The 26,231-nt window shown below is 33.4% G+C and overlaps 1 protein-coding gene across 1 annotated transcript in view; it reads right to left on the minus strand.

The window, feature by feature from the left end:
* Positions 1-26,231, minus strand: part of Srbd1 (S1 RNA binding domain 1) — a 210,755-nt gene that overhangs the window by 80,434 nt on the left and 104,090 nt on the right. Inside the window, exons 15-16 of the mRNA XM_026385739.2 lie at positions 13,856-13,947; positions 3,930-4,012 (exon numbers count right to left, since the gene is read on the minus strand). Of these exons, the coding sequence (XP_026241524.2) occupies positions 3,930-4,012; positions 13,856-13,947 (175 nt within the window). The remainder of the gene's footprint in view (positions 1-3,929; positions 4,013-13,855; positions 13,948-26,231) is intronic.

The raw sequence follows: 26,231 nt of genomic DNA on the forward strand, positions 1-26,231 counted from the left end.
AAACAGTTTTCAACAAACTAATGTTAGCATCAAAGAGTTGCTTTTAGTTTTATTAGTTTGTTTTTACCCAGAATTAAGCACAAAGCGGGTAGTGAAATAAAATGCAAATTCCTACCTTTAGGGTTCTACCATGAAAAATTTCAGCTGGGAAGATGAATTTCCTTTTACAGTGATTCCTCATTATCCACAATGAGAAATAAAGATGGCCTGGATACAGAATCCACTAAGGGTTCCAAAAACTTATTTTGGACAACCATTTCATATTCTAACATCATCAAATGATCTAACAGAGAAGCACAAAAGGAGAAAAGAGGCTGTTCTGAGTCCTTCCTACTACACTGCACATGCTCATTACCAAATAGAGGTGTTAATGAGCATGAAAGTATCTAGAACACACTCCAAAGAAAAAATAAATAGCAAGTAAATCCAACTTAATTTAAGTTGTGCTTTCAGGGTATGACAAGGCCAAGCTAAACCACCATTCCCCACGTCCCACAGAACTTCCACAGCCAATCCTGCATCATCCTGCTCTCACCCGGAGTGTTTTCTTGGGAGTAACACCAAGCCACTTTCCAGCAAAGTCTTTAGGGGTCAGTTAGGGATATGCTGTCATTCGACCACACTGGCGGCCTCTCTCTTCAGAAATAATGACAGGCATGTGTTTTTAAAATCAGCTCTCTCCATTTTCTAAGACACGGATTGGAATGCTGCCTTTAGCATTTTAGCTGTTATTAAACCAAAAGAATTTCAGTTTCTATTGAAATAATATTATAGTTTCTATTTAACACTTTCATTGAATAGTTTTCATTTCTTAAATCAATAATGTTTGTCCAGCTACTTATATCTTAAATTGGAATGAATGTAAGTATTAAATTTATACTAAAACCACGGGAAGGTTTCAACTACAAAGCTAAGTTCTTCTAGGGTTGTATTGAAAATCCATTGTATCAAGACTAAGCAGTATGTTGCCTGAGACATGGAAAGGGATATTTTTATTTATATATTTATATAAATAATTTTTTCTACTACATATTCACTACAGAAAGCTTGAAAAAGTGAAAAAAAATTCCCCCATCACATCAACCAAACACATAAATTATAGTAACTTTCCAGGTACATTTTTTTCTTTTGATGTAAATACATAGCTATATTTTAAAAACACATGTTAGTTTTATCTATAACAACACCTTTGCTGCAATTTAAAAATATTGTGTCAGGAGCAATTTTCTTATGTTTGTAAATCCTTGAAAGCCTGAATTTTTAATGGCTGTATAATATTTCAACTAACATACATATCATAATTGGTTTAATTATTCTCCTACTATAATTGCTTCCAATATTTTGCAATTTGTCCAGCAAAATTGTATATAAGTGTTACCAGAAGTTCTTATTACTACCTTGGAATTACTAAAAGAAGAATTTCCAGGTAAAAAGAATATATTTTTTAAAAAGTGACTATTTGCTAGAAATAGCAATATATACTTCTACAAGCAGTGTATATGAATGCTTGTTACATCATATCCTTCCCACCTACACATATTTTTATTACAACTTTATTCAACTGTTATGTTGAAATAACAACACCTTGTTTGATAAAAAAGATAAATTTCTATTCTTTTCATGATAAATGGCATGTAAAGAAAGGCTCCTTATATATATTTTATGTAAATGTTTGACAGAAACTAACATATAAATGTATACAAATCAACAAAAAATCTTAATAGTAAAATATGTAGTTATCAAAACATACATATAAACTTGAGGCAAAAAAGTTTTTCCAATTCATCATCTGGTTTAAAATTTATGTGTTAACAAATGACCTGTACATGTTTTGGACTGTAGTTCCAGCCAGTTTTATCTTTGTGGGAGTGATTCTTCACACTAGTGTCTTTCTGGAATTCCTGAAATTTCCATTCACTAATAGGATCCTTTCTTATTTTTCTAGTCATTATCATTCAGACAGACAAATATGCATTCACATGGGTATAGATACACATGTACACCTTTTCTGTTATTTCAGAGAATTGGAGTTGTGAATACATTGGCAGTAGTGGTAGGGCAGTTAAAGAATATCATAAGTTCAACCTACCATCTGACTACTTTCTCAATTTTATTATTTGTTAAACAGTATGCACTCCAATTTCATAGGGCTCTTTCTTTTTATCTCAGACTTGTAGATGCAACTTCTGTTTAACATCTTTACTTAGATTTCTTATAAGTATCTAAAACCAACATGTTCAAAACTGAATTACCCAAAATCTACATTACTAAGGCATCAGACACATACCAGAACCCATGGAGCAAATTCTTGACAATTTCTTTTCTCTTACTTATCATGAAGTAGTCCCTACAAAATAGACTTAATTTCTTTTCATCTTTACAGCCATTAACTTTGTCCAAGCACCATTATCTCTTACCTGGGCTACTTTAACAGCCACTTAATTGGCTTTATTGCTTTTCCTCTTCCTCTCTAATCCATTTTCACCAGAATACCAAAGTCAACGTTTATAAATACAAAAAAGATCCGAGTCAATCCCTTGCTAAAACTCTTCTATGTCTTATTGCTATTGCAATAATTTCACTCTTTCCATTAAAGTCAATTTCTTATTAGGTCTCTGATATTTACTTAAGGACCTCATTGATACTAGTGACTTATTAGCCTGCTTGGGTTCTAGAAATTTGAAATCTTGGCTCTTTTTCTTATCCTACCTACCTTGCTAAGATGACCCATAATTTCATCTAATAAAACTACAATTCCCCTCACAAAAACTGTCTATATCACAAATCTGTTTTAAGTTATAATCTTTTAGAAACCAGGTTTTTGTATCTACTTGTAGCTAAATCCCTTTAGTAACTATTTTTTCCCAAATGAACAAGGCCAGTTAAACCTCTGAATGCCTCTTAGTCCAACTTCCTATAAAATGGAAATATTCATATAGTTTCAATATATGGCAAGTTCGTACAAACTTTGTCACCATATAATCCTGAGTAAAAATTCTTACTCTAAGGCACAGCCATTATTTCTGTCAAGTGAGGAAGTAAGGTTGTATGATTTATAAGGTCTCTTCTATTTCTAGTAATCACAGATTTCATGAGTGAATGTACAATACAATAATTATCACTTAAAGTCCATGAAGATTGTAATCATATTGTATTATAGTCACAATTGCAATAGAAGGTAATATTCTATTTTAGATTTAAGAAGATTTTATCAAAGAGAAAAACAATTTGACCCAAGCTTTTTGGAGACAAATTTAAGCCCCATAAACTATCCGGCTACCACCATGAATCCACACTATTAAAGATTCAGTGCTGTTTCCAATTGCTCAATGAACACATAGAACCTTAAGAATTGAAAATACAGTAACAACAAAAACAACAACTACTACTACTAGTACTGTTGCTGCTGCTACTACTGGTACTATACAGTAACAACAATTGGTAAGTTTTAGACTATTCTAGGTAATAATCAAAACCCAATTACAACAATCAAACAAATGGAAAATAGGGGGAAAATAAGGCACAGTAGGGACCAAAAGCTTCTTCCTGAAAGATCAATAAAGTTCAATGGTTCATATTGGTTTACACAAAGAACCAAAATGTGCCCCCTCCATTCCACACTCTTTCCATTTTTATAATAGTATTAAAAGGAAAGGCTCTCCAAATTGTTACTGGTTTGATCTAAAGGTTTACTAGTTTTTACATTTGACTAGAGACCATTCTAAGACTTGATCAAGATCACAAACACAAGAAAAAGCAAGAATTCTCTCCTTCCCCAGTAACTTATAACTCCTAACTACCTCCTCACAAACAGTATGACCTTTAAAAATGGAAATCTATTCCCACTAACACTTAATTACTATGCCAGATTTGAGCACTGCTCTTTGTATTGATGGATTTCATAAATTAAATGATCCACATTGCTTTACCTGATACATTCCAACTCCAATGTGCTTCGGCTCAATTTTCACTAGCTCAGCTAATGGATCTTGTACACGCCTTGCTATGGAAACTGAAAAAAAACAGAATCAGAAAACAAGTATGACTTAATGTGAAAAGCAGTACTCAGATAATTACTTATGTTAGTTCCTCATAATTTAAGTACTTAATCCTATCCCTACTTATACTGCCCTCCAAGGACAAACAATTTAAATTTCAAAGTTCTCTTTCTTTCCCATGCAAAATTTCAGAATTAATCATGCCATTCTAGGCATTCTTGAGCATAAATAGACTAAAAAGAATTATAGACTTGAAAAAAACAATCATAACACTTAGTTCACATACCTATACAATTATCTGTTCATTCTTAAAGAATAGGATATTTCATGCTTAAAAAAGTGAGTAGATATTTGTTTTATTTTTAAATAATTATAATTATAAATATGATGTAGGGCAAGCCCAAGATGGCTATATTTAGGATCCTTTGTCAAGGCTTCTGGCAGATTATGTTTTTAGTATGAAGCCAAGATCATGACTACCCTGATTCTGCATATATATCAAGGTTATAAATGTTTGCTTGTGAGCATATGCCCACTTATGTAACCTGAAGGCAATGGGATTCTTTTGTTTGGCCTGCATATAAAAAAAGGCCTATGGAAATGGCTCAGGGATCTAAATGGAACTGGCTGGGAAAAAAATGGGGAAAAAATGAGGTTGGAGGCTGGGGGACTGCTGCTGCCTCTGAATACAGAATGTCTACTATCCTAACTGTGTTGTACATCTTCTTCCACCTGCCAGGATCCCAAATCTGTTTCCCAGAGTCTGAGCCTCCCCCACAACATATGACTTGTAGTTATATGTCAAATATGCTATCAGGACTAGATCCTGTGATAATAATGAATAAATAATGAATCATATCTTAATGCAAGCAGAGATACTGAGTCTACTAGCTAGTGAATACACTTGTATGCCACTGAATATGACTGCAGGAGTGCATTGCGAGGCGCTCTAGCCCAACTGCTTGTCTTGTAACACATATACAGTTCTAATCACATCCCTTTCTTGACCATCACAATCCATACTCAAGAAACTTGAAAAATAACTTCAAACATACTTTTATCTACATCATGATTTTTTACCTAATCATCATTTACTGCCATCATTTTAACCAAACAATAAAACTTCTATATAATTGAACTTACAGATTTAGGTAGAGAAAACATATTTATTATGACTTTTATGGATATTTCTAAAGGCACCCACCCCAACCCCAACCCAAGTAGCACAGTAACACCGAACAGCTTCATACATATATACACACTATTATATACAATACACTAATATATATTATCAAGTACTGTTGTGTACATACATAGTTACATTGAGTACTTTATGTACACTTTATTTAAATAAAGCTATCTTGTGTTATTTTCTAAATACATGAAAGCCAATCAGTGTTACCTACTCATATTGACTGGATGCAATGTAAATTCATTAAGTGAAAACATTGTAACACTACCAAAGGAAATTCATGCTTGCTTTCATATTAAACTGTTTAGGTCTAGCAACAAAAGTCACCTCTTGTAAGAGATCTTCAGATTCTCTAGTCCTCTCTCGTCAGAAAATAAGATCTACTGTGAACATCAAGTTCACTATATGGACACTGTCATTTTTATGTCCTCTCTTAATATATGTAACACATTGACAAAGGCAATTTGCAAAGTAAGTTTAGATATTAGTAACCTGGTGACATACAATCTGCCTATTTCTCTTACAGAAGAGAGGATTTCAAGGCCTTCACATATACCTTTCAATCAAAACTCACAAAAGCAGAGCTGAGGGTTTACTCAGTGGTAAAGCACAAGCAAGTTCCTGAGTTCAATCCCCAGCACCATCAAAAGAAAAAAAAAAAAAAATCACAAAAGGTTAATCAGTGGGGGGTGGGGGGGCTGGGGTTGTGGCTCAGTGGTAGATCACTTGCCTAGCACATGTGATTCCCTGGGTTTGATCCTCAGCATCACATTAAAAAAATAAATAAATAAAACAAAGGTATTGTGTCCAACTCCAACTAAAAAATAAATATTAAAAAAAGGTTAATTAGGTGTAAACACTGCAGTCTATAAAAGAAATGCTTTCCTCTAATAATGCTACAATTACAAAATGAAAATACAGTGCTACTAGTGATGTACTTGAATTTCTATAAATCAAACATTTATTTATCCTAGCTTTAAATCTATAATGCAGTAAGAATGATTTTCAGGGCTGGGGATGTGGCTCAAGCGGTAGCGTGCTCGCCTGGCATGCGTGTGGCCCGTGTTCGATCCTCAGCACCACATACAAACAAAGATGTTGTGTCTGCCGAAAACTAAAAAATACATATTTAAAAAAAATTCTCATTCTCTCTCTCTCTCAAAAAAAAGAATGATTTTCAAAAAACATATATATATATATATATAGCCAAAATACTTTAAGAATAAAAAAACACCCAAAGAATAAACCAAGTTAAAATATAGGCATCAGAATATTTAAGTGTAGAAAGGCAAGTACTAGAAATGCAATAAAAGAAAATCAATAATGGGTAAATCTCTTAAATCTACCCCTACCAGAAAACCCACATTATGAAACTCTAAACAGAAACTGGTTAAAGCAATTGCATAATTTGTTAAGTGTGGGTACAGCCTCATAGTTAAAATTTTTCGGAAATACACAAAAGGGTTTTAAGCTATTTTCTATTCTGTTTGCATCTAATTGCTGTGTTCCCTTTTGCATTCTAATATTACTAAATGCAGCAGAGCAATGGAATGGAAATTGGGGCTTCTAGGTGACATGTAAATGCTACATAAGTCCAGAGCCTCTGGAGTTACAGTGCTTCCAATAAACAGCCTTGACAGACAACCTAATGTTTCTCCAGCTGGTATTTCCCTCTCAGATGCTATTCACTCTGTATAGTCTAAAAACTTAAGTATGGAAGAAAAGGAAGGAGGGGTAGAGAGGATGAAAGATGAACACCAGTCAAGACAGATTCAGTCACATGTTCAGGCTTTGGAGAGAAATTGACAAGATCACCAAGCAAGAGTTACTTAGTACACATGATAAAGCAGAGCTCCAGTGGATAATAATCAGGCTTGGCAAAAGATTCCCACAAGGAAAAAGTAAGAGATAACTCAGGAAAAGAGAATATATAAGCTAGTTTACCAAAAGAATTTTTTAAAAAAGGAAGTTGTAGACCCAATCTTAGGGGACATCTTTATTTTGAGATGGAGAGGAAAAGGTAGAAATAGTGGAAAAAAGCAACAAATGAATCATAAGGAGACTACAGTAACTGATGTAAGTCAATATGATTTCTGGGAAATGTTAAACATACAGTTACCACATACCCTCAAATTTTTATTCCTAGGTAGATACTCAAAAGAAATGGAAACATGTCCACATAAGACCTTATCAATGAATGTTCACAGAAACATTATCTAAAATAACCAAAAAAAAAGTAAAAACATCATAAATATCCATCAACTGATGAATGGATAAACAAAATGTGGTCTACCCATTCAAAAGAGTATCATTTGGTAACACGACAGAGTGAAATGTTGATATATACTTTGAGGAAGAGCATGGATGAACCTGGGAAACATTATGCTAAGTGAAGAAGCCAGACATAAAAAACCACATACCGTATGATTCTAATCAAATGAACAGTCCAGAACAAGCAAATCCACATAGTTAGATGGCAGATTAGTTTGCCAAGAGTTGGCGTGGTAAATGGGAAGGGTGGGCTGAATGGAACCCAAATACTGCTTTATACACATGTGAGATCAATATTTTCCTATACCAATGCTACTTTTTATCATTGTTCAGGAAATAATATTAGTTAATGTGCTTTAACAAAAAGGAAGATATAAATATAAATACAGTATAAAAACTAGATTATTATTATTTTTATTTGCAGATGATATTTGTCTACCTAAAAAACTAAAGTAGCAAGTGAACTGAAAAAATGTAAGAACTAATAAGATTCCAATCAGTCTGGCTGGTTTCAACACACAGTCAAAACATGATGCTCTATCTTATGCACTCAACAGCCAATAAGAAATGGACTGGGGAATGGAAAAAAAATGGGGAGATGTTGGTCAAAGGGTACAAACATGCAGTTATAAGATAAGTAAGTTCTGGAGATCTAATATACAGTGTGGTAAATTAAAATTAAAAACAAGCAAAACAAAAGGATCATTTACCATATATGTAGTGTGTGTGTGTGTGTGTGTGTGTGTGTGTCTACTTAATCTCCGAGAGAAATAAAAAAGTCCAGAAACTGGACAAAAGGATAGATGCTAACAGAATTTTGCTCTATATCTTACAGAATTTAAAAACTGTTTATTAAATGGATTTAAAGTTTATTTGGAAAAAAAGAAACACCTAAGAACAATTAAAAAAGATAAAAGCACTCCTATTATAAGTCACAAAAACAGAATCTTGAATTGTGTTAAACTACATAGACCAATGAAAAGAGCATAGAAAGTACACATGAAATTTTAGTTGTTAATAAATAGTAATTTGGTAAACCGTAGTGTCATTAAATGTGTAAAAGAAAATTATTAATAAGGGTATTGAGCTAAGAAGCATTAGAGGAAAAAATGTGTTAGATACATAAAGGAGGATAGTGAGTCCAGATTTAGTGAAGATCGTCACCCTAAAAGGTTAGCAACACCTTTCTCATACGGCTAAGTTACACTGTGTACAACTTGCATGCTGATATACAGTAGTCTGAAAGCAACACCTCTCACCCCCTTTCATTACATGCCTTGTATCCAAAAAATAAAAATGGTTCCAGGGCCCTTGAGTTCTATGAAATACCCAGAATCCTAAAGCTTCTAGAGTAAATCAAATCATTGCCTAAAAAAGACTCTACTAAACAGTCCACTTTTAATTTTGTCTTATTATATTATCTAACAATATTAAATAGAGGTATTTCTTTTTAAGATCCAATATTCATCTTGTTTTATCTTTCCCCTTGTCAGGAAGGAACAAAGGAAAATCCATAAAATTTCTCAATGTAGTTTTTTAATTTTCATTCAATAACATCAAATTTGAATTGTTTTCATTATAAAGTTTATTAAGGATGGGCACAGTGGTCCAACCCTGCAATCCCAGATACTTGGGAGACTGTGGCAGGAGAATCACAAGTTGAAGGCCAGCTTGGGTGATTTAGTGAGAACCTGGCTCAAATAAAAAATGATGAGGCAGGAGGATTGTATGTTCAAAGCCAGCCTCAGCAAAAGCAGGGCACTAAGCAACTCAGTGAGACCCTGTATAGGGCTAGGGATGTGGCTCAGTGGCTGAGGGTCCCTGAGTTCAATTCCCAGTACCGCCCCCCAAAAATAAGTAAATAAAATAAATTAAAAATGAAAAAAGGGCTAGAGATGTAGCTCAGAGGTAGAGTATTCAATCCCCAGTGCCATTAAGAAAACCCACTTTATTAAAATGTAATGTTAATAATTTTGATGTCAACATATCACCTTGACTCTGTTGAATAAGAAGCTAACAAATACGTTAATGTAGTTTAAAAAAATCACTATACATCTTGATTGTAACAGAGTTGGTAGAGGTTATATAAGTTAATCAAAATTCATAGATGGTGAATTCATCATTTTCTGTAATGAATTTTAAAGGAAAAATTTAAAGAATAATGTCTTCCTTTTGAAAGGATGAATTTTACTTTATGGATGTATCTCTAAATGAATGGAATACTTCTATTTCTCTGAGAATGTTAAACATTTCCTTATTTTTCTTCTGCCAACATCAATTCTATTTCCTCCGTAGCTTTTTCCCCTGGTGTATTTTGACATGTCATAAGTAAGTTTTCCTTATACGTTAGGTGACCCTTAACTGTCCACAACGGGCAGGGTACGAACAAGCTGACTGGAAGTACTTTCTTCAAAGGTAAGCGTTACCGCTGGCATCAATACAGGGTGCTCTGGTCATTTCTCTATGGAATCTCTGATCTTGGTATCTTTAGGTATTATCTCTTGTGTTGGTCAAAGCTATCAATTTTCATAAAAGGTTTGTTCCTCTCTAAATACTCTTTATGGCATCCCCACTCCTGTATGTAAGCTGTGTCCACCACTGTAGAAACTTTCTGTTTCACCACTCCAGAAAACAAATCTCTAGTCTTCAGTAAAGGCGGAAAAATAACAGTAACCTAACTATGTGGAAGGAAAGGTCTAACTGTTGCTATCTTATTGAGGTGAAAGTTATATAACATATAATTAATCATTTTTAAAAGTGTACAAGTCAGTGCTACTCACTACACTTACAATGTTAAGCAACCATCACATCTATCATTACACCAAAAGAAAACCTTGTACCCATTTAAGCAGTCATTTCCATTTCTCTATAGTGCCTGATAACCACAACTGGCTGCCTATCTTACAAATTCTCCTAATCTGCACATTTCATATAAATGTAATCAGACAAATGTGGTCTTTTGTGACTGGCTTTCTCCACTTGGTTTAATATTTTCAAGGTTCATCAAGTTGCAGCAAGTATCAGTACTCTACTCTTTTTCATGGCTGAATAATATTCTAATGTATGAATACAACACATTCATCTGCTGATAAGATATTTGAGTTGTTTCCAGCTTTTGACTGCTGTGAATAGTGCTATCAGCATTTGCATTACAAGCATTTTAGTTCCTATTTTCTATTCTTTGGGGTATATACCTAGAAGTGCAGTTGCTGGTCAGGTTGTAATTCTATGCTTAACCTGGTCTCTTTGATTTTGAAACAGACTTTCAACCAATCCTCTTATTTCAGAACCACCCTTGGCCTTCCCAGCATACCTCCAAAGGTACTTCATACCACTTTCCTGAATCAGGAGGGATTGCATAAGCCATATCATCACATTAGTCTTCTGTTTTCTACAATGCTGCTGTCTTACAATTCAACTTTCTCCAGCTGGCTAGGTCACTTATAACTCATCTAACTGGCTTCTAGTTTCAAAACTTTTTGTTGCTGCTTTCTCTTCTCTCATTCTTTTTGTCCTAGAGGGCTTATTTCTTATTCCTTTAAACAGAATGTTTCTGTCATTTTAATAGAATTTCAGAAGGGATGGAAGACATAAAAAGTATACTCCATTTCCCATTTTAAGTCAGAAATCAATAAACATTTTAGTATCATCTGTTAGTTTATCCATTCAGATTGAAGGCCTTTCCTGTACAATGTACTTATTATGGGAGAGATAAGCATTGATAAAACAACTTCTATTTTCAATAAGATGATAAACTGACCAAGGTGATGTAGTAATACAAAGGTCATTCTCTTATGTATGTCTAACACTTGCATGGCTGCTGAGGTTCTATTATATAAAAGTAAACTTACAAAGAATTTGTATTAGCCCATTTTCTGTTGCTATAACAGAATACCTTAAACTGGATAATGTCTTAAATAAAAAGGTTTATTTAACTCACAGTATTTTGGGAGCCTAAAAATTCAAGATTGTGTGGCCTCATCTATTCAACCTCTGGTGAGGGCTCTCTTGGCTGTGTCACAAAATGGAAGAGAAACAGAAAGGGGAGCCAGCCACATGTTGAAGGGGCAAAGCACGTGAGGTGGCCTTGTAACAACTAACTGCACAAGATTAGCATTAATCCATTTCAGGAATGATGCTCTAGTGAGCTAATTACCTTGAATTAGACCCCACCAATTAAAGATGTCACCAGAGCCAGGCTCAGTGGTACACGTCTGTACTCCCAGAGGCTTGGAAGGCTTAAGTAGGAAGATCTAGAGTTCAAAGCCTGCTTCAGGAACTTGGTGAGGCCCTAAGCAACTCAGCAAGACCCTGTCTCTAAATAAAATATTTAAAAAGAGGTGAGATGTGACTCAGCAGTTAAGAGCCCCTCCCTGGGTTCAATCCGAAGTACCCCCCATCTAAAAAAAAGAAAGAAAGAAAGATTCCACCACATGTCAACATCACTACACTAAGGACTGAGTTTCTAGCACATGAATCCTCAGCAGACAAACACCCAAACCACAGCAAGGTTTAAAGGTAAATCCCATACTCATAGGTAGCTCAGGTCTCAAAGTACAAAGTCATTTTTGGCATAAAGTACTACAAAAGAGGAAGACTCCCAATGAGAAACAGGACTCAAAAGGAAGTGGGGGCTGTGGGTGGAACTCAGAGGTAGAGCCTAGCATGTATAAGGACCTACACTACAAAAATAAAAAACAAAAAAAGAAAAGGAAGTAAGCCCTTGGAAGCCAAGAATGGAGACTTGAAGCTTGTTTGAATATTTGCCTTCAGACCTAGACTTTAAAGACTCTAAGGGTCCAGGTAGATGTTTTGAGTTGATATGGATTAAAGATCATCATTGCCACACAGCAGCAAGTTGAGATATATCTTGTGATTCTCAAGGAAGGGATGAGAATCACAAACTAATTCAAGTCACATAGTAATTCCCTTTTTTATTATGGTCTTCTTTCATAGAGTCTTGATAGAATGTTGTAATCTGGTCCCACCTATAATTCTTTAACAGTTGTGCAGCCACATGGACAAGGGTTAGGAAGAAACAGCAATCCCTCAAGCAGTGGAAGGACTGAGGACTGCTGCCTTCCAGAAAAAAGATATCTTTTCAATGCTAACTTGGGAAGTTCTGGACTTTATTATTTATAAAGAAAACATCATTCTTTTATAAACATTACGTACACAAATATTACATACACACTTACTGGCTATGTGGCCCTTTAAGCCTTAGTTTTCTCATCTGTAAAGTAGGAATAATGATAATGTCTTATAGGGCAACTGTGAGGATAAAATAAAATAATCCTGATAAATTATTTCTCACAATGTTTTATACATATTAAGTACTTAAGAAAGATTGGAATTAGAAACTCTCACTATGATTACTATTTCTACTCCTCCTACCATTATCATCGCTATTGTTATTACAGGGCAAACACCAAAAGCACATGGTAAGGAGGCAAAGACCAGGTTAAGCGCATGTGATAGAAACAGCTTCACAGAAGAAGCAAGATGTTGAACTGGAATTTTGAGTTTGAGAAGATGATAATTTTAGACAAGGAATTGTGTTATGGAAGAAACAATTGAAGAGAAACTACAAGGCCTTTTGAATGTTTGAAAAAGAACTTTTTAGCTTTAGATTAATGGAAAACTGCTCAAAAATATATCTCTAGGTATAGATTTCAAGAACAGCCAATGAAAACTGAAGCGATACTTTAAAGAAAAAAATTAAATGAAAGGCCTATTAGTAACAAAGTGATCTAATATCCTTCCATTACACAGAAAAATGCTCCGACCAGATCTAATATTTTGCTTGACACAACTGTTTCTACTTGAAAGTATTCAAACTTCTTGAAATAAAATATTCCACATCACAGAAATTAAAGCAATCAAATATTACTAAAATAAAAGTAGGCTTTTTAAGGCAATAAATACACTATCAAATGACAATCTCTAATATTAACCCACGAGAGACAAAACACTTGACAAATATTTAGCGGTAAACTGAAAGACTGTATATGCATGCATTTGTACTACAAAAATTTTATGTTAAAATATTACTTATTGCCAAAAGCCTATAATTATATTTTGTAATAGTAATAAAAAGTATTCTGTTATTTTTATTATTAAACTCTCTGGAATTTGATTTTCTAAATACTTTTTGGGTTAATTTTTTACTATTCTCTAAGAGTACTAATGTTCTTTAAAAATGGGACAGTATTATTCTTCTTTTCCATAATTCCAATTATTAGTAAAATCAACCACTTTCCTTCTATTATGCCAATTCTTGGGCATATGGTATATCTTTTAAAGTTTCTTGGGTATTGAAAATATTCAGCTTGGCACACATGCAAGTCCCAAATATCAAAATGACATGTTTTTGTGATGAACCACAGTTTCTTACCTGCACTTCTTAAATTAGGATCTAGCCCTGGCATCTCTTTGTTAGCTTCAGGACTAACACTGTAGATTGATGCTCCTGCTTCACTGGTAATACTGAAAAGAAAAAAGAAAAAAAAGGGGGCAACATTGTTTTCCAAACTTTCTACCTAGCCAAAGAACATAAAACTCAGAAGATCTACCTATCTATCTACATATATATATATATATATATATATATATATATATATATACACACACACACACACACACATCACCATATCATAAAACACACACACACACATACACACACACTCAGGCAAAGTGCTCTCTTTATACCTCAATGATACCAAAGCATTTAGTATTTCATCAATACAAAGTTATATTAAGCAATGTTGGTTTTCTTCCACATAGAAAACATATGGGGTTATATCCAGGATAAATTCATTCCATTATTTTCTCTCTCGCTGATAATAAGAGAAAGTTTATAGATGAACACAATGAATACTTTTCCCTGATAATAAATTTCAAAATGTTCAGAATACACTTAGTTTCTCCTGTGTTTAGAATTCATTGCTGGCTGACATTTATTCCTGTGTAGATGGGTGCATACGAGGACATATCCCCACCCACACAAATTGCCGTAATTACGACTATTGTTATTATTTGGTTATTTATTCATAATAACCACAACATGAAAAACAAAGAGCAAAAGACCCTTTTTTTCAGGAGGGCCTGAAATTATCCTTTTCATTGGATTTGATCCTTTCACCATTTTATTTCATAATTTCTTTAATATAAATCATCCTTTTCCTTTCTCCTGTGGCTCCAGAAACTTCACGGACCATAACTGGAACACTCTCATACAGCTGACTTTTGCATGCTGGTTGGCATTTCTACAGTTCATCAAACATTTTAAAATTAGAGTTCTCCTTTATGACATAATGTGCAAAGAAATGTTATCTATCCAAATTATACACAAGACCTATGGTTTTATACCACAGGACCATGTAGGTGTCAAGATTCAAAAGCAGATATGTGTCGGTGCTCAATTTTTAATCCATTCTTAACAATCTCTCCCTTCCTCTGCTCCTCTATATTTACTTTGATTACATGAAACAAGTTCAGTGGATAACTTATTAATATACTACCCCAATGTAATAAGTGAACACTGAGAAATAACAAGGGGAAAAGTTGGTTTACTACCCCCTTGTCTTTGGAGAACTTTTGATTTTTTTTTTTTTTTTTTGAGAGAGAGAGAGAGAGAGAGAGAGAGAGAGAATGAATGAACTTTTTTAATATTTATTTTTTAGTTTTCGGCGGACACAACACCTTTGTATGTGGTGCTGAGGATCGAACCTGGGCCGCACACATGCCAGGCGAGCGCGCTACCGCTTGAGCCATATCCCCAGTCCTTGATTGAATTTTGACAACTATAAGCCACTAAGACTTTAAAAGATTATTCTTGAGATCATGAAGACTTATCTTTTTGCAATCCACTATCCTAAATTTTGTGATAGGAAAAATGAACACTGCAATTGGAAAGCATGGCTGATTACCCTGCTTCTCATTAACACCATACAATAAGAGATAACTGAGAGCATATTTTGTACAAAATATAAAACCAACTACTTTACAGAAATTATCTCATTTAATGAATTAGATCTATTTTATAAGTGACCAGTAAGCCCAAGGTAAGCAATTGAGCTGGATTTAGACCCTAACTTGATCCTCAAGTTTGAGCTCTTAACCAGAACAACCTAGTAGTTACTAAATAGTTTCACAGTCTTTTATTAACTCATTAAGTCCCAAGTTTTCAATTGTGTGAACATAAAATAAATACTCAAATATTATTTCAAAGTTACCTAGAAGGTAAATATACAATTGTGGCTCAATTTAAGTTTTCCAGGTGTTCCACATCTGAGACAATTGGACAAAAATGGGTTAAAATGAGAACCTGTATTTTTTTATTTTTATTTTTTTTAAAGAGAATTTTTTTAAATATTTATTTCTCAGTTTTCGGTGGACACAACATCTTTTATTTTATTTTATGTGGTGCTGAGGATAGAACCCAGCTCCCCACACATGCCAGGCAAGCACATTATGCTTGAGCCACATCCCCAGCCCAAGAGAACCTGTATTTTTATGCAAAACAATAAATACAATATCTTTTCTAAAGAGCTACTGTCTTCATAAGAACTCATCTTTCTTCCATTGTCTTCATCTCTGATGCAAAATGAGTTGTTGTGTTTTTTTGTTGATGTTGTTGTTTTTAAGTATCTTAAGATAGAGCCTGAAGCACATAGAAGGTCAAGCATGTCAATAATTTCATAAATTCAACTTTACAATTAAAAGAAAATTATGTTTTTTCACCAAAATAAGACTTAAATTATGTGTGCCTTGTACTATATAATGATCAAGAAAAAAATATATTAAATAAAGCTTGAAGTAAAAAAAACTCTTTACGTGGCATAATAATATGATGGTAAAACTAGTAAACTAGAAGTGATTTTTCAATTCAGTACTTCTAAACCCGGAACCCTTGGACACTAGACAGAGAGAAGCAGGATTAATTAAAACTGTGGTAAAATATTTGTACTTATGTATTCTCCAACTCACCCCAGGAAGAGGGCTTACACCTTTAGCTCATTATACTTCAAGAAATTCAAGACCTCCCCAAAAGATTATGAAGCACCACCACAGGATAAGAATATTCAGTAGCCATTTCAAACACAAATCAACAATCAATCTAATCAAATATTTTCTAAAAAACTAGCGTATCCATGAAGCACAAGCTCAACCTATTGTTTGGAGAAAAGAATGTTTTATAAATCCTCCAAAGTTACAAGTATATAAACAAAGGGAACTTAAGTGGTAAATTAAAATTCTAACTAACTGTGGCTTTTAGCTGTTGGGTACCTGAGAATTTGCTGGTGATTCACTGTCTCCTGAAGTTATAATTCTCAATGGACTGAGGGAAACTGTTGCAAAGAAAAACACTCAGATAATAAATATTCCTTCAAATACCACACTGCCACTCCTTTTAAACAGAAGAATACAAAACAGATGTGACACACTGCACCCAAAGATTTTAGATTAACATTAATATTAAATCAATACAAAATGTAGTAAATTTCATATGCTTTAGTTATTGAATAATATGGGACCAATAAACAGCTCAGAACTAAGCACAGATCAGAAAGCTTAAATAATCTAAATGAACAGAAAAGCCTCAACACTGATTACTTCAATATAAAACATATAAGGACCCAAGAAGTATATGTGGCAAGAATTAAATGAAACAAATCAAACTGAGAGTGGTGATGATTTCTTCCAGGAGAAATTGCTAAGAACAAAAGCTTCAATGCACCCCTCCCCACCTTTTCATTCAGCAGAAAGCATACTAGATTTATAAGGTAACTTCTGTTTAATGGGAAGTTTTCCAATAAACTATTGGGAAATTTTTTCTCACTGTGTTAGACATAGTTGTATGTCTAACACAGTGAGAAAAGTAAAAGTGAACTTTGTGTTAAAATCATACATCTAATGATTTAATAAGTATTTCAATTTAAAAAAAGAAATTTCTCTCCAGTATAAAAAAGTTAGGCTCCAAATCTTAGCAATTCGATTATTTTACATGTTTTACCAAAAAGCAAAAAAGACTAAGCAGAATTTATTATTTTAGGGGACTTTAACTGACAAAATTGTAATTGAACTAATGTTCAAAATGTAATTGAACTAATGTTTCAAGAATATTACAGTACTCTGAAAGTCCTTCAAGTTGCTCCAGTTCAGACAAACACCTAAATAGATAAATAGGTGGTATCTAGAGCTTTAAACATATGAAAATATGTTTCAGAAGCTAACACCGAAGTCAGACATATGTTAATATGCTAATTCTCTAAAATTAAATTGATAATTTTAAAAGTATGTTATCTGGTTAAGTACTATTTTAGGGTCTCTTTGGATCTTTCTAAGTAAATAAACTACCTTCATAATCTAAAAAGCAAGTAAAACATCTACAACATGGAAAAATTCCCTTTAAATTCTTTTAAAATATTTCCCCAAACTCCTATGTCAAAATGCTATATTTGGTTATTTTAATAAAATTCAACAGTATAACTTACATAACACTTATCATTTGTTTTTTTTTCAAATTTATACATTTAAATTTCAGAATTGATACCTCCACATTTCGTACGTCTCTTCTACCATGATAGACTATATTGATAGAGCTTTTAAAATCGGATTTGTGAGTACTTCTCTTAGAGTGACAATTCATTCAAATAGTAAAAGAATCTTTTCTGTTTTGTTTTTGTTTTTAACCAAGTTGAGATGGGAGGATGAGATTCTTTTCACAAAAGAAAACTAGCTTGCTTGGTTGTTAAAGCAATTGGGCTAATAGTTTTCAAATTCATTCTTAAGGTTACACAAAGTCTCTGTATGAATCTCCTCTTCCTTCTGTTTCCCAAATATCAAAATAACTTTGTTATTACTTCTGATTTAAAATAAATTATATGTTTCCTTTTGTTAAGAGGAAAATTTAATTTACAGGTAATTTTCTTAAATGAAAATATAATTACTTAGTAAGATAAAAAAATTGCTAGTATGTTTCCTAAACTAATACAAGTTGATGTTTTTAATACTTCATAAAAGTATACTAGAATTCCTCAAGCCCCGTCAACATGTAGCACCTTCCTTTTCTCCCTGTCTACAAAAAAATATGCACTAAATAGCTATTACATTAACTGCAATGTTTTTGTTTTGTTTTGTTTTGTTTGCTGTGCTGAGGATCGAGTCCATGGCCTGTGTGCATGCCAGGCAAGCACTCTACCACTGAACTACATGCCAGCCCTAACTGAAGTTTAAAAATAACTTATTTAAAACCTGTTCTTGCAAGTTTTCAGAATAAAAAATTCATATTGAGGGAGGTTAAATGAGTTAGTCTTCAACAAGTAATAGAAAGCACTTTAACAATATTAACAGATATTAAAATCTGTTCTGAATGTACACAACCAGAGATATGAAAAATTGTGCTCTATATGTATAATATGAATTGTAATATATTCTACTGTCATATATAATAAATTGGAATAAAAATAAATAAATTTTTAAAAAATCTGTTCTTAAGTATGAAAGGATAACTGTTAGTATTTTAGAAAAAGGAGAAAAGGTCAAAATCAAACGACCATACCTAGAAGAGCCTCTAGGATTTAATGCTTAAAGAATACAGTTCTAAGAAAATATCAAAGCTATTTTAAATTCCTATGTTTAATGATGATCACCACTCCAAGGAATCTCAAATGCACAATATCCAGTCTCTTTAAAAACTAAGGTAAACTGCTGATAAAGAGAACATAGTGAAACAAACAAAATCAAATACTGGTAGACATGATTAACTATAGAAATAGAACTCTTGGGTGGTAATCTGATAATTATAGCAAAAGTCAGAAAAGTGTACATTCTCTCTGCACTATTATAAAGAATTTATGTAAAAGAAATAAAACCCCACAAAACTAAATAGCACTATTCATCACAGCAGAGCAGTGACCAAAAGAAACTGAAAATCAAGATGCATATCAATATAGTTTATTAAATGGAAAAGTATGTTGTTATTAAAAATTATTGTTGTAAAATATTTTCATAAAATATTCAAGATATATTACTAAGAGAAAAAACTAGTTATAAAATTATGATAGTTTTAAAATAAATATATTCACAAAAAGAAAAGTTTATGTACTATAAATTGTACTTAAAAAAATAAATTATTACTTTAATTTCAATTTTTTTTAAATTTTCTTTAATAACCATGTAATGTTTATTTGTAATAAGGTTGAAATTTAAGCATAGTTATTAACTAATCAAGAAATCTGGCACTGGACAATGGCCAATATTTTTTAAATGTTGCCAAACTTTCTTTTAAAATTAATTTTAATGTTAATCTGGGTAAATGTATCATTTGTTAATAATAACCTCTGAACATTTAGTTCAGTTTATAATGATCTCTAGATCTTAATGTTTATGATATGATAAAATAAAAGTAGCTAAGCAGAAAACTCAACAATAAGTTTTCAAATTTTACACACAGGTCACATGAGAAACAAATATATGATGAAAAATTTTCAAGAAAGTACATATTATACACCCATATGTTTTACTTAGTCCTTGGCTTCCTGAATCCATCTCCCAAGTTATCCCTCATGATCACGAAGGCACAATAAAACCATTATCCATAACATAAAAGAAGTGAGGTGATGCAACAGTGTACCAGGAAAGTAGTGTATGTGAAGAAAACAGTAAGGTAAGCAGAAAAAGAAAGAAAATATACAATCTGGGTTATTTCAATGGCACCAAAGCAGTTTATTGTTAGATATGTAACACTAGCACCACCTGGTGGAACATTAGTTAGAAGCAATTCTTCGATTGCCAGTTTTAAATTTTTTTTAAAAAGCCTTTAACTGTAATTTTAAAAAGATAACCATTTTCCAAAGAGAATAACTTGAACAATGATACAGTTATAACCTGGAGGATCCATAATAAGCCTAGAGAATTTGAAAAGACTACCAGGGGATCTGCATGTAATCCCAGATGGGCATCTATCATCTTTTCCACACAGCAGTCTTTGAGCAGAGCAGAATTCCTTTAGTTATTTTCCTCCAGTGCCCCATACCACAATGGATGAAAATAATACTTTCCAGGCACAAAATAAGCCAAAAAGGAAAGATCCAAACTAGCAACTACTGAGTAGAACTTTAGTTTGGGTTTTGGAGTTTCTCAAAGAACTAGCTACCAATCCTGCTATGTTATTAGGGGGAGGGAAAAAAAATAGTATTTTACCAGAAAATCCATCTCTCCTGCTTAGCATCACAATTTTATGTTCACAATGATGTTGAGCTGTTACAGTGTGCCACAATGTGTCAAAACACGACATTTAAATCACTTTTACTGCTGTCAGTGAACCATTCAATGACAGAAATGACAAATTCAATAGTACCTTCAAATCCATGATAGGGGAAAGAAAATCAACAACTAAAGGACAAAGAAGACAGAAAGCTTGTCCCCAATCTGTAGATTGAGAGAGAACATCTACTGAGGCAGAAGCAATTTCTGACAAAGAATGGCAGGAGAAAATTTGTCATTCTCCATTACTTTCTACAGTTAAGCATCTCTTTTATTTCCTTCCTACTTTCCTTCATTATCTTCTCCTCTCCTTTTGAAAAATCCTTTCTTTTTTCATATATATACATATACATATATATATATATATATATATATATATATATATGACCAACATGAACTTGTTATAAGTACTATACGTCACCATAAAGGGAGCCTCAAGACCAGTGGCTGAATGAATGCACAAGTGGCATTAGATTAAGCAAAGGGCAAGGATGTCACTGATTCTGAGACAGGAATAAACATTTAAGAAGTGAGACACTATCTATGAAAAAAACTGTTGTCTGCAGCAATACTACAAATGCTCCAGGTTCACCATTAACAAGATACAAAAACTCAGAGGGCTAGAAATTCTAAAGGTTGAAGCTGATCTTACTTTACAATTAGAATATTATTTGGCCAATAATTTTTTTATTGACCTAAAAAACATGATATGTAAAACTACTTGCCATTCCCCCACAACATATTCAAAAGTATAATCCTTCTTATAGTTGACTCCAGAGTGTCAATTTTTTAAAAAATATTTTTTTAATTGTAGATGGACCCAATACCTTTATTTTACTTATTTATTTTCATGTGGTGCTGAGGATCAAACCCAGTGCCTCCTACTTTCGAGGCAAGCGCTTTGCCACTGAGCCACAACCCCAGCCCAGAATGTCAATTTTTTATGTATTTAATTTACATTTATTCCTATTAACTGTATTTGTTTATTCTTGTTCAAATGCTATTCTATGAATATATTTATTCTTGTTTAGTAATAATTCTATATAGACATTACTGTAAATAATAAAGTTTTCTTACAAAAGGAAAAGTCGGCTTCATTCACTCTTCTAACCCTTCTATTCTGTTTTAATTGTTGTTGCTGCTGGTTTTCACTTAAATGCAACTATGGAAGTTGGTCTGCTAATAAATATGAGGACTTCAGATCTCTATGTCACAGATTTGTTAGAATAAAACTTACTATGCAGTATTCTACTCCTTTGTTATTTATCCAATGACAGAAATCAGAATCAAAATGACCAACTGAAAGGATATAATATTCTAATATTTTTCTAATAAGGGCTCAAAAAACTTTTTAAAAGAACAATAAAGAAAACTTCAATTAAAAGAGAAACAGAAAACTAACAACTAAAAAGAGAGAAGCAGATATACAGTTTGTCAACAACAAATAGCTTAGTTCTTTTTACGTATATAAGAATAGTTTGGGAAATAACAATAGTTTGTACTACACTATCTAACACTTTCCTAAACAGTACTGTTAACAATCTTTTTTTTTAAATAGATGAACACAATAACTTTTATTTTATTTATTTATTTGTTTTATTTGTTGTTATGTGGTACTGAGTATTGAATCCAGTGCCTCACTCACACATACTAGGTAAGTGCTCTACCACTGAGCCACAACCCCAGCCCCCTGTTAACAATCTTTTTGTTTTGTTTTGTTTTGTTGGTACCAGGAATTGAACTCTGGGGCACTTGCCTACTGAGCCACATCCCCATTCCCACTTTGTATTGCATTTAGAGATAGGGTCTCACTGAGTTGCTTAGTGCCTCGCTTTTGCAGAGGCTGGCTTTAAACTCAAAATCCTCCTGTCTCTGGGATTACAGGTGTGCGTCACTGTGCCCAGTCCCCTGTTAACAATGTTAACAATCTTAATTCCATTTACAAATGACACACATTTATCAGTTTTCATGCCTTGGTTCCCACTTCTCCTGTTATTGCCTTTCTTACCTTTGTTCTACCCCTCCCCCCAACAACTTCTACTTTCCTTTCAAGGGAATTTATGCTTCAGTATAAATCATTATCTCTCTTGTCAAGGAAGACCCTATCTACAAACTGGATCTAATACCCACCAATAGCCTTCAGGTTGGAGCCCCAAGCCCTATTCTGGAACATCCTCCACTTTGAGAATGTCTTTTTGCTATACACAGCTAATGCTGAAAAGAATCCTGAAAGACAAGCTGTGTGTAAGACCACTACACTAGATTAACTCCTTTTCTAATTGTGGTTTTAAAGTACACAGAGAAGAAGGAGAGAGAGAGAATAATATGCTGGCTATTCCATTTACTCCTTCATCTGTACTCAAATCTTTACTTTTTGGGGATCACTGCACATTTTTGGCTTTTCTATATTATACTGTGTAAATATTTAGGAGAAATAATTCCTTTCAAGAATCTAAACTTCCACTATCGTTATGGCAAATCAATCTGTTTATTCTATGTTCGTTAACTAACAGCTAGCCTAAAAGAACACAGGAATTTACTAACATATGTGGCACACAAACACCACAATCATAAAGCTTCTCAGAATGGGAGGGGGGGACATATCAAGTACATGAAAGACCAGTTTATTTTTATTTCCATTGCCCTGTAATTTCCTTTAACTCTACTAGAACAATCCTTAATTCGAACCTTTCCTGCATTTACAGAAAGAGGGTAGTCTGAATGTATATAAACTATCAAAACAAATCCACATCTCCATTTAAGTTTCCTTGATTTTAGAGTAGTAGTTCTCAAGTGTTGGCTTGCATAAGAATCAGCTGGAGGGCTTGCTGGGCTGGGGTTGTGACTCAATGGTAGAGCAGTTGCCTGGCATGTGTGAGGCACTGGGTTTGATTCTCAGCACCATATATAAATAAATAAATAAAGGTCTACTGACAGCTATTAAAAAAATTATATACATATTTCTGGGTCCTACCCTCAGTTTCTGTATCACTGAAGCAAGGAATTTGCAGAAACCAAAGGTGGTGGCTACAGTTCAAATCTTGTCTAGAATCATAACTTGCAAATATATAAAATGAGCTTTAAGAAATGGAAAACATGTTTGGTTCAAGTAGAAACAATACTGAATGTTCTATGAAAATCCAGATTTCCATGAAGAGACAGCTGACAGAAAGGAAGAAAATATTTGCCAGCTCTTCTTTCAACAGAGGATTAATATCTAGAATATATAAAGAACTAAAAAAGCTTAAAACCAAAAAGCAAATAACCACACTTAAAATCGAAAAATAACCCATTCAATCAATGGACAGGTGAAATTAAAAGACACTTTTAAAAAGAACAATTCTATGAAAAAAAAAATTTTCAATATCTTTAGCCAAATCAAAACTACACTGAGATTATATCTCACTTCAATCAGAATAATAATCATCAAGAACACAAATAACAACAATCTGGTAAGGCTATATACAGAAAGGAACTCAAAGTAACACACTGTCTATTACTGATGATTACCTATATCCAAAAAAGCAAACCCTAAGATGAAGACATATATGATGCAATAACTATAACCTGAGACACATGTTCTGTGAGTCTATAGGAAAAAGCTATTAAAAATGACAGATCCAGTTAAAACATGAAGAAAGACCATTTAAATGTGTGACAAACATCCTTCTTTATTTCAAGTCGACTAGAACCCTATGCAAGAAGCTGTGTTACTTACTAAGGAACTACAAGGGTTGCACTACAAAATGTTTTCAAATATTTATGTTGCATTTCATGAATTTTATTGATAATGTCATTCATCACCACTGCTTTACAATTGCTAAAGATGGATTTTATATTTGTACTATTCTCTATAAGTTATACTACAGGGGACAAGCCTATTGGCCAATATTCATTCTCCCTTTTCCACTATGCCACTTAAAGTCATTTGAACAGCTGTTTTTCAAAAAGAGATACCAGTGGATACAATTTCATATGGGATTCATAATCTCTCAAAATGTTCTACCTTCCAATAACATAACTATTAGGGTATCTTATCTAACCTCCTCATGTTTTTTGCAATTCAAAGAGATGAGAGTCATTTGAACATCTTACCCTAACAATAATAATAATAGTTTTTTAAATCAGAGTTCAACTCCCTTCCTCAATCAATTAAATACCAGTTATTAAGAGGAGCAAACATATTTGTACTACTTCTGTCCTTTATTTACCAACCAACCCTCTTGTCTTAGAACACGTAGATAGCACAAGATGAAGAAAGAATAGGAAGCAGCAAGGATCTCAAATAGAAGATCTTACTCCTGAAGATTTAGGATTTGAGAGTCATCAGTGTGTGCACCATTAATACAGTATGATCATTAACAGAAGCAGATCTATAAAGCTCCACAATTGCCTGGTGAGGTTTTCATAAAAATGAGAACCATCTCCCAACTCTCATCATTTCTCTAGTGAAAGCCAGAAAATAATCACTAAAACCATAGCTTATAAGAAAGAAATACACAAAACCAGTGTAGGCACTCCAAAATAACCAAACTGTACCATTTCAGCAATGCATCCATCTATGAACGACCACCTATGCCTACTCCTGAGACAGGGAAGGATGATCAGTTATATCTGTCCTCATCTTGTCTTGAAATCTTGACAAGTAAAGGTTCCAAATGGCAGGTGTCAGAATGTCTTAGCTTCACATGTGGTGCTAGAAGGCAGAAAAAGCAGTGGAAGCATGTGGTTATGTCAGCCACACAGAAGCTGCCTGAAGAGAACATTCTGAAAAGAGCAAACCTCAGACTCAGTTAAATCAGTCCAATGCCAGATGCCACTATGAGAACAAAGCTGTGGTGCCAAGGATTTGCTGCCCAGAGAAACATTCCATTCAAGGCTCTCAGAAAAAAGGAAAATAGTGAAGTATAATGGCACCTGTCCATGCCCTATCTGTATAACAATTTGGTCAAACTAGCTCCTTCTATGCAGAGAGAGCAATGGCCACAGAATTCTTTGTTTAGTCTATGAGCGTGTATTATTTTCTCGAGGTCATTTTCAGTTATTCTAAAGTAAATAATATGAATCTTCACCTGCATAACAGTTGTGCAGTTGTGTGTTTCTAATGACAGGAACACCTTCTGAAAAATGTGTCATTAGGTGATTTTGTCATGTGTTAACAACACAGACTGTAACCTACACAACTATTATCACTACAGCATCACTGAGTAATATAATACTATGGGACACTGCTGTATACACAGTTTATCCTTGACCAAAATGTGATTATGTGAAACATGGCTGTACTTATAGCTTTCTAAAAGTGCTACTAACTCAATCCAACTCATTTTAGTATTTATACCCAATGAGAAAATCAGAAATAAGTAATCTCTTATTTTGGGAATAAGAGAATGAGAAAGAGTTAAATAATCAGACCAAAATAATCTGAAACCAAGTGGTAAAACTAAGACCCAAGAAATAAAACCTTTTCTCTGGATTGTTAGGCCAGTCTTCCTTCTACT

The sequence above is a fragment of the Urocitellus parryii genome, chromosome 12 (genome assembly GCF_045843805.1).
Source record: "Urocitellus parryii isolate mUroPar1 chromosome 12, mUroPar1.hap1, whole genome shotgun sequence".
In the NCBI taxonomy this organism is placed as follows: Eukaryota; Metazoa; Chordata; class Mammalia; order Rodentia; family Sciuridae; genus Urocitellus; species Urocitellus parryii.